At 39.2% G+C, this 15,629-nt stretch overlaps 2 protein-coding genes and 1 long non-coding RNA gene across 4 annotated transcripts in view; 2 read left to right on the top strand and 1 right to left on the bottom strand.

Moving 5' to 3' along the window:
• Positions 1-2,555, top strand: part of pgs1 (phosphatidylglycerophosphate synthase 1) — a 46,515-nt gene extending 43,960 nt beyond the window's left edge. Inside the window, exon 10 of the mRNA XM_079577194.1 lies at positions 2,405-2,555. Coding sequence (XP_079433320.1) covers positions 2,405-2,524 — 120 coding nt within the window. The 3' untranslated portion in view covers positions 2,525-2,555. The remainder of the gene's footprint in view (positions 1-2,404) is intronic.
• The window catches only part of LOC306978672, a 247,139-nt gene that overhangs the window by 54,828 nt on the left and 176,682 nt on the right, over positions 1-15,629 (top strand). The gene's annotated exons all lie outside the window — the stretch shown is intronic.
• Positions 12,316-15,629, bottom strand: part of LOC306978663 (cytohesin-1-like) — a 42,111-nt gene continuing 38,797 nt past the window's right edge. For both annotated transcript variants that reach the window (XM_079577319.1, XM_079577320.1), the window contains exons 10-12: positions 14,538-14,609; positions 14,320-14,474; positions 12,316-12,425 (exon numbers count right to left, since the gene is read on the bottom strand). In XM_079577319.1, coding sequence (XP_079433445.1) covers positions 12,353-12,425; positions 14,320-14,474; positions 14,538-14,609 — 300 coding nt within the window. In that variant the 3' untranslated portion in view covers positions 12,316-12,352. The remainder of the gene's footprint in view (positions 12,426-14,319; positions 14,475-14,537; positions 14,610-15,629) is intronic.

Raw genomic sequence — 15,629 nt, 5'->3', positions numbered from 1 at the left:
GTGCCTATAATATGCTGTTCATATCCTGATCTCTTATTAAATCAGTGCCCTCTGCTGGACACATGTGGAATTCTCTCTCTTTTTGAATTCAAGCTGCCCCCTAGTGGCTGGAGTGAGCATTCTGGTTATTTCATAAAAAATAATCATAACTCTGCACAGGATTGGGCCAGAGACTTACTATTTTTTTTTTTTTACATACTCAGAAACCTGTGCCCTAGACCAGTGGTTCTCGACCTTTTGGAGCCGCGACCCCCATTATTACAGTTAAAGGGGTCCGTGACCATGAGAAATAGGAACATTAGCCGACATAATTCTTAAAAAACAAAGGAAAAAGGCAAATGGCTAAAATTAAATTCATTAAAAAAAAATTAAAAAATTAATAAAAAATAATTATGCTTGACTCTTAGACTATTAACTACTACTAATTAATATATAAAATAAAGAAATAAAGTAAAATAAAAAATAAAGTAAAAATCATGAAATCAACTGGAGTTTCATGTAAAACTAATCTAAATGAATAGGGTGCTAAACTTAAACCTTGAAATAATGATAATCTATATGCAGATATACCGTACCCTTGTTTTGTTGTATAAAACAAAAAATAGTGGGAATGTGTGTATACATATGTGTAGAAACTTATATGTGTGTAATATCTGCTTATACAGGAGGTTGCACACTGCAGACACAAATTAAGACTTTTATGATCTTATTATTTTATTTTATTTATTTATTTATTTATTTTTATTTTTTACTATTGATTTAACTATTTATCTGCTTTGCCGCTGTTTTCTCCTTCTTTGTTTCAGTTTTTTTCTGTTTATTGTTAAGAAGAAAAAAGAAAATGAAAATAAATAGTTAAAAAAAAAAAAGAAAAAAAATCATCAAACTACGAACAAATAATGGCACTCTGGTAAAACAGCAAATACATGTTACAATAAAATATTACAATATATGCTAATGAAAATATGTACATATTATTTACATGATCTGGCAACCCCCCAGGGCAGGGGTAGACAAGTTTTCTTGGCGGAGGCCGATTTTCTTTATTGTAGATAGACCGAGGGCCGAAGCTGCTGATTATTAGCCCAAAGTGAAGCACAACACTGGAAACATGACCATCTTAGATGAGATAAATGACTTAAAATTGCTTGAATGAAAGTTCTTCTATGTTGAATTTGAGTCGGTTTGAACTAATCCAAGATGCAAACACTATAGCGCCAACGGAACAACAATAAAACCCACTTCTGTTTTTTCACTTGAATGACACAAAATTACATGAATTAAGAGAATAACTACTTCTAAAACCAGACCAAATCTACTCAAACCTTAGATTTAACCTCTTAATTCAAGTAGATTTATGTCATTTCTTCCTTTAAAACGATTATTCTTTTTCCAGTGCACTTCCTTCAAATGCCAGTGTTGTACATAACACATGATCTAATCGGGTGTATTGACAGTATTTCTACCTTTTTTTTCTCCCATTTAACTCTAATAATGTTAACCTCTTACCACCCGCCTCAACCGAATACATTCTGTCCTCTTTGGCCATTATATAGGTCTGTGTAACACCTCATTTGAAAGCTAAGACCCACAAAACTGATCTTTTTCCTTGCGTTGTTGCTGTGTTGTGTAACCTTTTTTACGTTTGTTTTTTTTGTCACATTTTGGTTAAATTTTTGTCACATTTTTGTTGAATTTTTGTCACATTTTTGTTGATTTTTTGGTTGAATTTTTGTCACATTTTTGTTAAATTTTTGTCATATTTTTGTTGAATTTTTGTCACTTTTTGGTTGAATTTTTGTCACATTTTTGTTAAATTTTTGTCACATTTTTGTTGAATTTTTGTCACATTTTGGTTGAGCTTTTGTCACTTTTTTGTTGCGTTTACGTCCTAGTTTTTTTTCTCATATTTTGTGGCTGTTTTGGTGCTTTTTTCCCAAGAAGCTTTTTGATTAGGGTAAAGCCAAACTGGAAAAAATGGCATCCGTTGGTGGGAGTTAAGAGGTTGAACGTACTCTCTGATTTGTGTGATGATGTTTCTCAAAATCATCTTGAGGGCCAGAGGTTCTGTGCTGAAGGGCCGGATTATGCCCTCGGGCCTGACGTTGCCTATCCCTGATCTAGACCTTCAAGCTGGCAAAACATTCTCGCCCGAGCTGCTCACGTGGGGCTTTTGAGAACAAGTCATTCATCAGTTTTATTTATTTTGGGATTTTGCCATGAATGACTGGATTTACGGCTTGTCCTGTTAAACCAACCGTTCAGTATTATTCATAACTTACTGTTAGGGCTGGGCAATATTGACAGAAATGAATAACTTACTGCAATATTTCTCTGCAAATCCCCGGAAATGTGCAGATCGAGTTGTGTGAAAGCCTCTGTGTGTGTCTTGCGCCCCCTACAGGAGCAGGAGATGCTGTACCGCCGCTCGTCCGAGGTCTCCAGCTCCACGTTCGAGCGCCCGGACCGTTACGTGAAACTGTGGGTCAAACTGGTCACGCCGCTCATCAAGAACTTCTTCTGAGACGCACGGGTGAGTTACTGTCAGCGGCCTGAAGGGGGCAGACTTTCACCCGCTGGGAAACTATTGCAAACCACAGATTAATCCGCTCCGATCTCTTCGTCACAGGTGGTTATAGTTTCACCTCTAAACTATTCCGCTCGTGTTTACTTTAAGTTTGTAGCCTCAGGCGTTGTCGTTTCAAACGGAGCTTCTCAGAAAGGGTTTGGAAACGATTCAGCTGAAGCAGATCAGCAAATAAACGTGACGTGAATTTGCCTTCGCTGAGCTTTGTTTATGTAGTGCTAGTTACTGACAAATGACAATGTTAAAATCGTTAAAAGGCCAATGAAATGGCTTAAGGTTGACTTAAATGTGCCAAAAAAGTGGAAAACTAAGGACAATGAGTTTTATTAACCTCTTGACCCCACTTTACATTTTCTCTAAGTCGGCATTGCCCAAATTTAGCTTGAAAGAGTCAAAATATCGGTGAAAATGAGATGTAAACAAGGGTAAAAGTGCTGACTATGCAAGGAAAAATCTTAGCTTAGTTTCATAGGTCTTAGCTTTCAAATGAGGCATTACACTGGCCTAAGCACTGTAAGCCTCAGTCGAGAAGCTTTTAGATTTGGTTAAAGCTGAGCTGGAGAAAATGCGCTCGGTTAAGGCTTAAGAGGTTAAGAATAGGGCTCAACGATATGGACAAAATTTGCCATATCGTATATCTTGATATCGATACGATACGATATAACTATGGGTTATACTACGCTGACAGAAAAGACAAAGGGACAGAGGGATATTGTACATTCAAATACACAATGGAGATCATTTATTTCACTCAAACTTAGCTGTAAATACTGTTTAAGTGGCGCTAGCCCGCAGTTAGCTTTGCCCATTAGCCTGTTAGCTTCTTCTTTGTGATTCCATTAGTGTGTATTGGTGACTCTGGTCCAGTGGCAGCGAAGTTGCAATTGTGGTTTTGTGGCCAGAGACACCAGGGGAAGATGAAAGACCCTCCAATCATCCCATTAACACTTGTGTTCCCCCCCCAGAGGGACAAAGAAAGGATTTATTAAGGTAAACAAGTTACTTAATACTGCCTTAAAGGAACTGTACGGAGTTTAAAAATGTCAAAATTATGTATTTGTATTATTATTATGTATTAGAATGAGCTCATGTTCACCACAACTGCCTCTAAAATCCTGCACTGTCACTCAAAAAGGTGTTAATTTGGGTCTGAAGTGCCGTCATGCACGAGCTTAATATAGAGGCTGCAGTTACACTTAAGACCTGAGGTGGCAGTAGTGAGTATAAAATGGCTACCTTGCGTCTAGCCCCTTTATGCTTTTTAATTCTACACTCAACAACCCGTGTGGTGAAAAGTATAAACACAGTGCAGCGTTCTCACGTGGGTTATTGCAATTTTTAGAAAAATCTGAAGTCTTTGGAGCCGAGTTTTTGAGCAGTGTTTGGGAGATGTAAAGTCTCCCTTGGAATCTGTTTTAGAAAGTGTCTTTTGGAGTCGCCCCGGCCACCAGGGGGTGATATTGCAACAATGCCAGAGAAGTGCTTTCCTCATACATTGGTTCAGAGTCTGTAGGAGCTACTAAAGTGGGGCTCGTGTTACAAAAGTGTGAAGATTTTTGAGAACATCTGCACATGTGCCCTGTGTACATTTCTCCCGTCTTTAGCTGCTGCTGTCTCCCAGAAAGGAAATGACCATATTTGGATTACAGCGTCATCTCTTGCTTGACGTGGATACCAAACATGCCAGTATTTGTGAATGAAGAACCGTGGGAAGACTGCGCTGTAGTAGGAACATCGCCTTAAAGGGGCTAGATACAAGTTAGCCATTTTCTACTCACTACTGCCCCCTCAGGTCATACGTGTAACTGCAGCTTCTATATTGAGCTCGTGCATGACGGCCATTCGGACCTGAATTAACATTTTGAGTGACAGTGCAGGATTTTAGAGGCAGTTGGAGCTCATTCTACACATTAGGACATGGCTGGAACATGTAAGGGGAGGAAATACTTAATTTTAAAATTTTTAAACTGTATAGTCTCTTTAAAGGAGGTTTGTCGTTCTATAGCTGTGAAGGTTTTGCCCTAAAGGCTTTTGAAACTGGTTTGTTGCTCATCATTGCAGGCGAGTAAAGCTCATGTATCGCCTTGAGCTGTAAAAACTAATCCCGGTAACAAGAAGACATCGATTCATAAACCTTTGTACACTTGTTTTCCGTTTTACTCCACCCGCGACGAGAATGTGGCGCAGGTTCTTCGGGGATTGTTGTGTCGTCCCCACAGTTTAAGACTGAACTTTATGAGACATGTATTTTCCTCCTCTGGTTCTGCAGCGTCGGACAGACTCAGACACAAACAGTGGGTTTTACAGAAATGCTGCCCCGTCACTGTGGTCGATCCCGAAATCCCCAGACCCGCTCACTTTAGTGTTTGTTTTCACGCAGCACTTCTGCACTGGTGTAGAGAAGCCCTGATATATTTCTGTCAAACGTTGCTTTAAAATAGAGATGCACCGATTTACTTACTTTTAACATTTAATAAAGTCGTTTTATTGTCATGATGTAACAGATCAATTATCAGTTATATATATTGATAAACATTAAACACAGATCACTGGACTTTAAATGTCTTCACTCCTTGGCCCCGCCTTCTTTGTGTGATCTGTTGCGACTGAGGTCAGCTGACCAGCTCCTGTTGGAGTAGGGCTGTGCAATTAATCGAAATTCGATTACGATTTCGATTACAACAGTAAACGATTACACAATTAACATAATCGCAAAAAATCTATTATATATATATATTTTTTTTTTACTTTTTTTTTTTACTTTTTTTTTCACATTTTTTTTTTCTAATTTTTAATTTTTTGATTTTTGTCACTTTTTTGCTGGATTTTTGTCATTTTTTTGATGGATTTTTGTCATTTTTTTGATGGATTTTTGTCATTTTTTTGATGGATTTTTGTCATTTTTTTGATGGATTTTTGTCACTTTTTTGTTGGATTTTTGTCTTTTTTTGCTGGATTTTTGTCATTTTTGTTGATGGATTTTTGTCTTTTTTTTTATGGATTTTTGTCTTTTTTTTGATGGATTTTTGTCTTTTTTTGCTGGATTTTTGTCACTTTTTTGATGGATTTTTGTCTTTTTTTTGATGGATTTTTGTCTTTTTTTTTGATGGATTTTTGTCTTTTTTTTGATGGATTTTTGTCTTTTTTTTTGATGGATTTTTGTCTCTTTTTTTTGATGGATTTTTGTCTTTTTTTTGATGGATTTTTGTCTTTTTTTTTGCTGGATTTTTGTCACTTTTTTGTTGGATTTTTGTCTTTTTTGCTGGATTTTTGTCTTTTTTGTTGATGGATTTTTGTCTTTTTTTTGATGGATTTTTGTCTTTTTTTTATGGATTTTTGTCTTTTTTTGCTGGATTTTTGTCACTTTTTGATGGATTTTTTTAAAGGCAACAAAAAATCGTTTGAATAATCGTGATTTCAATTATGACAAAAATAATCGAGCAGCCCTATGTTGGAGGTTCCTAAAAGTACCGTAGGCTAAAATCGAGAGTTGATGGGCCCCTTCCGAAATGAGCAGATTGGTAAGAGCTCTTACGCCAAACCGGATGTGCTTCAGCGTCCGCCATGTTGATAAGCCTCCGAATTGGTCTGTCAGTTAGGAAGGAGTTAGGAAAAGATGCCTTAATGCTAACTATTATAGCTACTCTTAGCAAAGGGACCTCTGGTTAGGGCAGGGGGATGTGGCCAAAAAGGAGGGGGAGTGCGTATATGAGCTTGTCCTGAGACTTACGTGAGCGCTCCTGATGAGAAGGATATTTTTGGCCTTTAACCGAGTTTGCCACGTGGTTGTCTTTGTTGTTGTTAGCGCCAGAAAGTTAGCTAGCGAGCTCGGTGATGCTACAACTCTCCGGAGTTCATCCAAGACGCAAATCCTGAGCCCTTTCCTCGTGAATATGAGCGACAAAAGCAGCAAACTTCATTCATATCATTAGATTCTTTAAGGCCTGTCCCTGAATCCTCCACAGTCATGTTTCTGCTGCTGCTCTGAGTGACTCTGAGCGCAGCATCTCCGTGTGGTTCTGACATGATCTCATCTACCGCGGTATGAAAGTTTACACCGGTGTCCAAAATCTATACCGGTGTTGCCGTGCACGGTATGATATGGACCAGCCCTACCTCTGGTGCTAACTTACCGGTGATTAGGACCTATGTGCCATCCCATAAGCCACCGTGCCACCGATCCCCCCACCCCCACCGCCACCCCCCTCGCCCCCACCCTCGAGTGATTCATGCGCAACCACTGTTGATCGACAGGAGCACATTTAATAATAAAATATAGGATAAGATTCTGCACAAACTTTATAAAAGTGACAAAAATACAAGTTGTCGTCACCACAGCTCAGTCACATGTCAGTGTTAAAGAGGAAACTCAGTAAACGGATTAAATGAAGACAGTTTGTGCTTTTGCTTTCATTTAGTAGAAACTTGAAGCCGCATGACTAATTTGCTACTGTAGCTTTATGAAACAGCTGTTGAGATAAAATAAGGCTAAAGGGAAATGTGATGGAATATTTTGTTTTTTTTTCCTCCTTCAAAGTCTTTATTTTGACACTATGTTGTTGTTGTTGGACACTGTACACTAGGGGGCGACATGCACTTTTGTTTGGCCTGCACTCCACCAATAACTTTAAAGAAGAAGAAAAACAGCTGTTGGTGATGTCACTTCCCCTTCCCCTGGGTAAGGACGGTCGAATTGGGCAAATAGCCGCTGAAGCTCTAGTTCAGTGGTTCTCAACCTGGGGATCGCGAAACAAATTTGGGGGGGGTCGCCAGATCATTTAGATAAAATATAGATCTTTTTTATTGTAGCATGTGTTGGCTATTTTACCAGAGTGCCCAGGGCCAAATGCGGCCCTCATACCAATTTTTGGTGGCCCACAGCCTTCTTGTTTTATTGCCACACATTGCCAGAGATTGTCTTTTTACTCGAATTTTAATCACTCCACGCAATTAAAACCTCCAAAAAAGAACATTTATTGTGGGACTGAGCTGGCATTATGGTTCTAAACCTAAATAAAAGTGTGTGGATTGGTTTAAACCTCTCTTAAATACACACAGTTGAACATTTGAATGCATTGATCTGGGGCCCTCCATGCTTTATACATGTCTATATACGGCCCCCGGTGAAAAAAGTTTGGACACCCCTGGCTTAGAGGCTATAATGTGATGGAGCCCAGTCTTCCTTTGTCTGTCAGGTCCTCTCAGTCTGAGGAACAGTTCAAGTGCAGATGGAAAACACAGAAAAGGGTTGGGGGGGAAGCAAATGTTTGGGGAAAAATCATCCCCGCGTGCACTGTTGTTTATGCCGTTTGTCTGAACCGGCCTCGTCCGACCACAAAAACAACGAAACTCGGCCGCATTTCTGACCTTTTCATTTGTGACACGAGGAAATAAAGCGCGTCCGTCTACCGTCGAAAGGAGTGTCCGCTTCCAAAAGTGATTGATGAGGCGCCAAAAAGGAAGAGAAAGGTCGTCCTCTTTGTCCAACATCAGAGAAATATGCGTCGAAAAGACACCGAACCTGTTTGACGAAGCCGAGCGGGAAGTGGAGCCGCGTTTTTACCGTCACGGCCTCGGGCGGGACGGAGCGAAAACTGCTAAAAATAAAACATTACAAAAGGAGCAATTATCAAAGCATCAAAGGGAAAGTTGACAAAGAAGAGAGTTATGATAATACAGAATGTGCTGCAGGCTGTTGTTTTCAGGGAGACACTTGACCCGAGTGTGAGGGGCCGATAGCGCAGATATGCAACCACTTTTCTGTCAGTTTAGGCCAGGGCAGCTGTGGCTACACTGGTGTCCTGCCATGAGAGAGTGTGGAGGGAGCGAATAATGCAAAGTAATGCAAAATGGATTTGACTAAAGTAGAAGTGGAAGGGAATTAATCCTAGAGAAGAGTTGCAAAATTCTGAGAATTTTCAACGTTTGGGAATTTTCCGAGGGAACAAACGGCAATTTATGGAAATGAACTCTTTGAGTGCAAGAAACGTAAAGACTTGTTTTGTTTTTTTTATTACGAAACGAGACACTCTAACACACCTTATGTGTGATTTTGGCAGCTCTGTGATGAACAGAAGTGAAATAAATGACAATCCAAAAAAGTCACGACCTGGACATTTTTGATATTATTACGATTCTTTTCTCTTTTTTTTAGAATGAGGGGGCGTGATGTTGTATTATATTAACAGCTGTAAACCCAACACTTCTCTCTCTCTCTCTGGAGCGTTTGACAAAGCAGAGCGGCTTCACATATAGACATCAAAACTGTTGAGATTTTAACATTTCTCTGAGTTTTTAAATGGTTCAAATCGTTCCAAGGACGACTGAGAAACATCCTGTTAAAGTCTTCAATCCAGAACCAGGATGTTTAAACGCACACGCCATAATAGAGATCGAGAACACGCGTGTTTCAAAACATGTCAACAATGTTGTCATTGAAAACTGACTTGAAACGGAGATCTTTAGAAAGGAGAGTGTTTCATAAAACATACATTATCTCCGAATCTAGAAAAAAATCTGTGATTTTGATCAAAACTACGGAGAGTGTTGGGCAAGTTACTTAAACATTGTAATATATTCTATATTAGTGATAACAGCTCTAAAAAAATAATGTTTGTGTTACATATTACTGTTTCAAAAATGTTGCTATTTTTGGCAAAATATAAACTGAATATAGTAGTAATGCCACTGAGCAAAAGTGCAGTCAGATTTACTTTTACTTCGCTTTCCCACATTCTCTTGAGTTTGGACGACATTAACTACAGACGACAGATCTTATGCACCGGTGTCCAACATGAGCTGGTGCTGCATTTTATTTTTATACATTTAAAGCAGCACTAAGTAACTTTTCCCTGTGGGGGTAATACAAGTGTTAATGGGATGATTGGAGGGTCTTTCATCTCCCCCTGGTGTCTCTGGTCAGAAAACCACAGTTGCAACTTCACTGCCATCGGACCGGAGTCACCAATGCACACTAATGGTATCACGAAGAAGAAGCTAACAGGCTAACGGGCAAAGCTAACTGCGGGCTAGCACCACTTAAACAGCATTTACAGCCAAGTTTGAATGACAAAGATGATCTCCACTGTGTAATTGGATGAACAATATCCCTCTGTCCCTTTGTCTTTTCTGTCAGCGTAGTATTTACTCTCCAAGACAATTAATAAGTAAAAAAAATCACAACTTGCTACGACACCTGCAGTGGCAAGAGTTACTTAGTACTGCTTTAAATGCTTTTGTAACTCGAGTTACTTGAGTTGTAATGACTAATATGTTTCCGTATGTTGTGTAAGTAATATGATATATTCCTTAGTTACTGAAAAAAAGAATATATGTTTGTAACTTGTTACTTTTGTAATACGAGACCCAATTTGTTGCTTTTTTTGTCACTTTTTGGCTGCATTTTTTATTTATTTATTTGTTTTTTGTTTGTTTTTTTACATATTTTGTTGCTTGGTTTAGTAATAATATGACAGACCAACAGTAGTATCTGTACTTTTCCTTAAATAATGAAGTACTTTGACCAGGCTGCTGAAGTATCTGAGCATTTGCATTTGGCTCCCTCTAGTGGCCAAAGTTGGAAAGCGTCTCCAAAGCTCCAAAACATTAAATACATTTGTTTTCTTCTCGTTTCAGGTGATGCTTTTGTTCCTCGACATCAAGCTCCTGAGTGAAGGCGCCGCCGGGCATTCTGGGAGTTGGAGTTTTCCCTGAGTCAACTCAACTAAACGAAACACAGCTACGTTTTGACTAAACCTGGACGTTTGCCTGGACCTGCTCCTGGACGCATGCAGTAACTGTAACGACTTTAACATTTCAAACTGTGGACCGCGACACATTTCTGCGACTCGGCTTCGGGAGGTTTTTAAACGTCGTGAGGAGAGGTTTGTGTGAGTGAAGTTATTTTACTTGAACGGGCCTTAAAAGCGTTTGTGGTTTACAGATTTCCCAGAAGGCCTTGGGTGTTAAGTGTACAGTCTCAATGTGGGATTTTGTTTGTAAATTAAAAATGGAGTGGAGATCTTTTTTTAAAAATGGGCTGTGTTTTTGTGTTTTTTGTTGCTTTTAAATAAGTCATGACCTCGGATTCGCCTTCGGTTTGCAAAGTAGAAGAGCTAATAGTGTGTACTGGAGCGAGAAAGAGGAACACGATGAAAATTTGGGCCTAAACAGAGACAAAAAAACGCAATGAAAAAGTTACAAAGAAAGCAACAAAGGTTAAAGGGACTATGCGGAGTTTAAAAATGTTAAAATTAAGTATTTTCTCCCCCTACATGTTCCTCCATGTCCTAATGTGTAGAATGAGCTCAGACCTGTTCACCACAACTGCCTCTAAAATCCTGCACTGTCACTCAGAAAGGTGTTACTTCGGGTCTGAAGTGCCGTCATGCACAAGCTTAATATAGAAGCTGCAGTTACACGTATGACCTGAGGTGGCTGTAGTGAGTATAAAATGGCAAACTTGCATCTAACCCCTTCAAGGCAGGTCTTCTTTTTTTTTAAATATTTATTTCCTGTCCTGATTCATTGAGCATTAGAGAAAAAAACATGAAATTTGTACGGATGCATCGATACCCGGTATCGGGCCGATACCACAATAATAATACCAGTACCAGAACTACCAGAGTAGTTCGAAATCCGCGCAGTAATCTTCACTTTACCGCGCAGTAATCTTCACTTTACTGCGCGGATTTCGAACTACTCCTGGTATTATTACGCCTTACAATATAGTTCCCCCTTTTATCCGCTTAGAAAATCCACATTGTTTAATTTTGTGTAATTATACTTTGTAGTGTCACACTTCACGTAACCATATTTAAATAGTGAAAACGTGGAAGAGCTTGGTAGCTTCTATCTTGACCTGTTTTGGAGCTATAGAGGAGAGAGGGAGAGGCTAAATGCTAACGCCGTCTGCGCTGTGTTTACGTGACTGAAGGCACGGGTGAAGATCAGACCAGACAGGTCCTAAAGAACTCGTCAAAGCTAAGGTAAGAACATATCTCAGTGTGTAAAAACGGTGGCCTATTCCTTTAAAATGATCTGAACTACCTGTAGACCTAACCTTAAAACAGTAAAATTTATGGAAAAAGCCCATTCCTATCCTAGGAAAAAAAAAAATAGTGACTGGGAGTGGGTGGAGCTAAATGTTGTTAGTGCTGCAGTGTTTACAACATACAGGCTAATGTCGCTAACTAGCCGCTAATGCTTCTGGTGATTCGTACGCTGTTTTATGCCCAGGGGTTCATTCATCTAAAAAACTAACCCAGCGACTAAAAAGTCCTCAGAAAATCCAAAATAATAATGAGATACATATACGTTTATATTGAGCCAAAATGAGCTGCAGCAAAACAATGTTATTTCAATAAAAAGTAGCCAAAGGATCCAAATATTTCAAACTTTTATTGAGACAAATCTCCAAATAAATTACAACAAAAGTGGATAAATAAACAAATGAACTTCTTTATACAGTGCTTTGACGAGTTTTAACGATAGAAAACGTATAGAAATAACACTTTTACAAACTCCAGGACTTTAGCGCCTCCGAAAACCAAAAACAAAGTCTTTATTCAGTCATTTCTGTCTCTGAGGTCAGAGTTTGTTTTTCTCTGATGGAGTTTTTTATGATTACTATGTTTGTAAGGCTTGTGTTCTGGAGTGTTAGATTTCCCCACAGACTCTTTCATCTCAGACGTCCACGATCCCACGATGCCTCGGGCTTTAAATCCACGTGTTTCCAGGTCCAGCCCAGTCCAGTCTGAGTTTCCTCTAAAGAGCTTTCGAGACCTTCTTCTTCCGAGCCGCCAGCATCTCGTAAAACGGGTCTTTACTGATGGCGGCTCTGAGGATGAAGAGCATGAACATTTAGAACAAAAGGATTCCTCTTGTCTGTAGTTACAAAGAAATATTTCCTTATGTAGCTTTAGCTCCGGTAGACGAGACTCTTTGAAAAGGATTTTTTTTGCATAAACCTGTTCAGTCCAGCTCTGTGTAGTTCTGAGCTGAGGTGGATTCACAGATTTATGTGAATAAGTTTAGTCAAAGAAAGTGCAGTAACTTTGCAATAGTACAATGAAGGCTGCAGGATCACCGTATAATATAAATATTTAAAGGGAGATATTATGCAAAATGTACTTCAGAGCTTTTTACCCAGTTTGCGCATCTTTGAACCTGAAAAGGTCCTACGTATTCTGGCTACGCCTAATCCTTTACACCAGTGGTTCTCAACCTGAGGGTCGTGAGATCATTTGAATAAAATATAGATATTTTCATCAGCATATAATCAAATGTTTTTTTGTAGCATGTGATATGTTATGCTATTTTACCAGAGTGCCATTATTTGTTCGCAGTTTGACATTTTATTTCAGCCATTTGTTTTTAAAGAATTATGTAGGGTAATGTTCCTATTTCTCACGGTGTGACCCGGGCGGGGGGTCACGAACCCCTTTACCTGTTATAATGGGGGGGTTGAGAACCACTGCTTTACACTACCTTGATACATTGTACCCAACTAAATACTAGTACACTGTAATGTGCTCTGTAAAAGCTTGTACCTGTGCAGTGCATACAAAATGGAACAATGTGTAATAGTACTTTGGACAGTGGCTGGAAAGTAACAAAGTACAAATTGTAGGTACTTTTACTTAAGTACATTTTAGAGCCTGTATCTGTACTTTCTACTTCTACATTTTCAAATTGGGTGAAAAGTGGTTTATTTTCAAAGTGAACTGGTTTAGTCCCAGTTTAGACTTGGTTAAGTTGTTTTACCGCTTTAGACCTGGTTTAGATCTGGTCTAGTTCGGGTTTAGACCTGGTTTACTTGTTTAGCCCTGGTTTGATTCAAATGATTTAAAAGAATCCTGCACATTAGACTCATAAATACTTTTACTTTTTACTTATTAAGTACATTTACAATGCATACTTTTGTACTTTACTTAAGAACATTGAGTACTTCTTCCACCACTGACTTTGGAGGTACTTAATGTAATAAGACCCTTAGTTATGTTATAAGTTATGTACCACCAAAATACTACTAATAATAGATTTAATTTATATGCACTTTTCATTGGGACAGGGAGTATAGAACTGCAGTAATGTGCTCGTACTGTTCTGTGTGTAGTATTGCAGTCTTTGTATTATACTCCTCGAGGAGACAAAGGCGTGGACGAGGGTGAGGATGAACGAGGTCTTGGAGAGTTTTTTTATGTGGTCGTTGAAGGTGAGTTGTTGATCAAACCTGACGCCAATAATACACATTATTCCATTGTGTAATAACCTGTAGGTACAAGTTATTACAGAGCACATTACATTGTAGTTAATGTGTCAAGGGTAGTGTACAATAAAGTGCTACCAATATTTCTTCCAGGTGTTTCTAAAGTTTTGTTTATTTGAGCAGTAAACATTCTGCTCAAAGGGAGTCGGCTGAAGCAAGAGCTTATAAGCTCCAGCCCCAAAATCAATACAATAAATAAAGAATATAGTGGAACAAACAAAAGAACAGAACGTTGTTAAATATATTTCACATGAAGTGGGAAGTCGCAATTCACTTTGGGGATATTTTAAATACTACAGAACATTATGAACTGTTTTTCTCCATTTGACAATTCTAAACTACTTTCTTTGTGTTAGTATTTTATTATAGGTTTATCAGTTAGACTTAGATCTATGTTCCAGTGTAGCTTGTGGTAATAGAAGTCAGATTGTTGAAAAGCAGAGATCCTAAAGAGAGAGTTTACTTGATGCTGTTGATCCACTGCTGCTTCTCGTCGCTGGTCGGGGCAGAGATTCTGTAGAAGGTGTGGTTTCCCTCCACGACGCGACCGTCCGCCTCCGTCTTACAGGCTTTGATCACCTGGTCCCTGTGCTCCGGGATGAACAGCTCGAAACAGTTCTGAGACGGGACGAGAGAGTCAGAAACGAGGAGTCGACTCCAGCTTCAACACTTTGATCTCACCGGTTTCTTGGAGTCGTCCACTTCTCTGATGCTCAGGTTCTCCAGTGGGATGATCCCTCTGGGCTCTTTGTCCTGAGGAGGACGGGTCACACTTTAGTCACTCAAACACTCACTCACTCAATCACCTGAACAGAGCATATTTTATCCAGTTTGGCTTTACCCAAATCTAAAGGCTTCTTCAACTAAGTGTCAAAAAAGTGATGAAAACCAGTGATGGGCGAGTGAAGCTTTGTAACACTGTGAGGCTGTGTGTCTGAACACTGACCTCTTCTGGACAAACTTTATTATCTCGACTTCTCAGTTTTATTATTACAGCCTAATGGAGGTTTGATCAAAACAATCATAGGCTGATAAATGAGAGTATTTCTTTAACGTGGGTCTGTGGGCGGAGCTCCAGTGGGCGGGGCCTCAGTGCTGCTCAAAGGCAGGACATCAATGTGTGATCTTTTTACTTCATTCAATAGGGCTCATCTTGGCTCTATTTGCTGTAGATTCTCCTTACGTTTCCCTCGCCTGATCAGCTCCATGTCTGATTTAGTATCTGTTCAAAAGCAGGACTTTGTAAAGAATAAGAAAATATATATTATGCAAAATGTATTTTGCATAATATGCACGTGGTTAAATGGGAAATGGGGGAAATACAGGACATTTATTTATCTATGACTAATGATTTACATCACTATATGGACGAGGAAACAGCCATAGTTTAGCGCAGTGGTTCTCAACCTGGGGTCGCGAGACAAAATTGGGGTGGTCGCCAGATCTTGCAAAACATATTTTTGTTAGCATATAATGTAATATTTTATCATAGCATGTGTGTCCTATTGTGCCATAGTGCCATTATTTGTTCTTAATTTTATTCAGTTTATTCTTCTTCTTTGTTTTTTAAGAATTATAAAGGCTAATGTCCCTATTACTCATGATGAGACCCGGGCAGGGGTCACGAACCCCTTTAACTGCTATAACAGGGGTCGCGACTCCAAAAAAGGTTGAGAACCACTGGTTTAGCGCCTCAGGCAGCTCAGTGACGCTCTGAGCCGATGACCCGCTTTGAGACACGATACACAACTCAGAATGAAGCAGTTTTCGAGA

This window comes from Gobius niger, assembly GCF_951799975.1.
Source record: "Gobius niger genome assembly, chromosome: 19".
NCBI lineage: Eukaryota > Metazoa > Chordata > Actinopteri > Gobiiformes > Gobiidae > Gobius > Gobius niger.
This window is presented reverse-complemented; position numbering and strand designations above follow the sequence as displayed.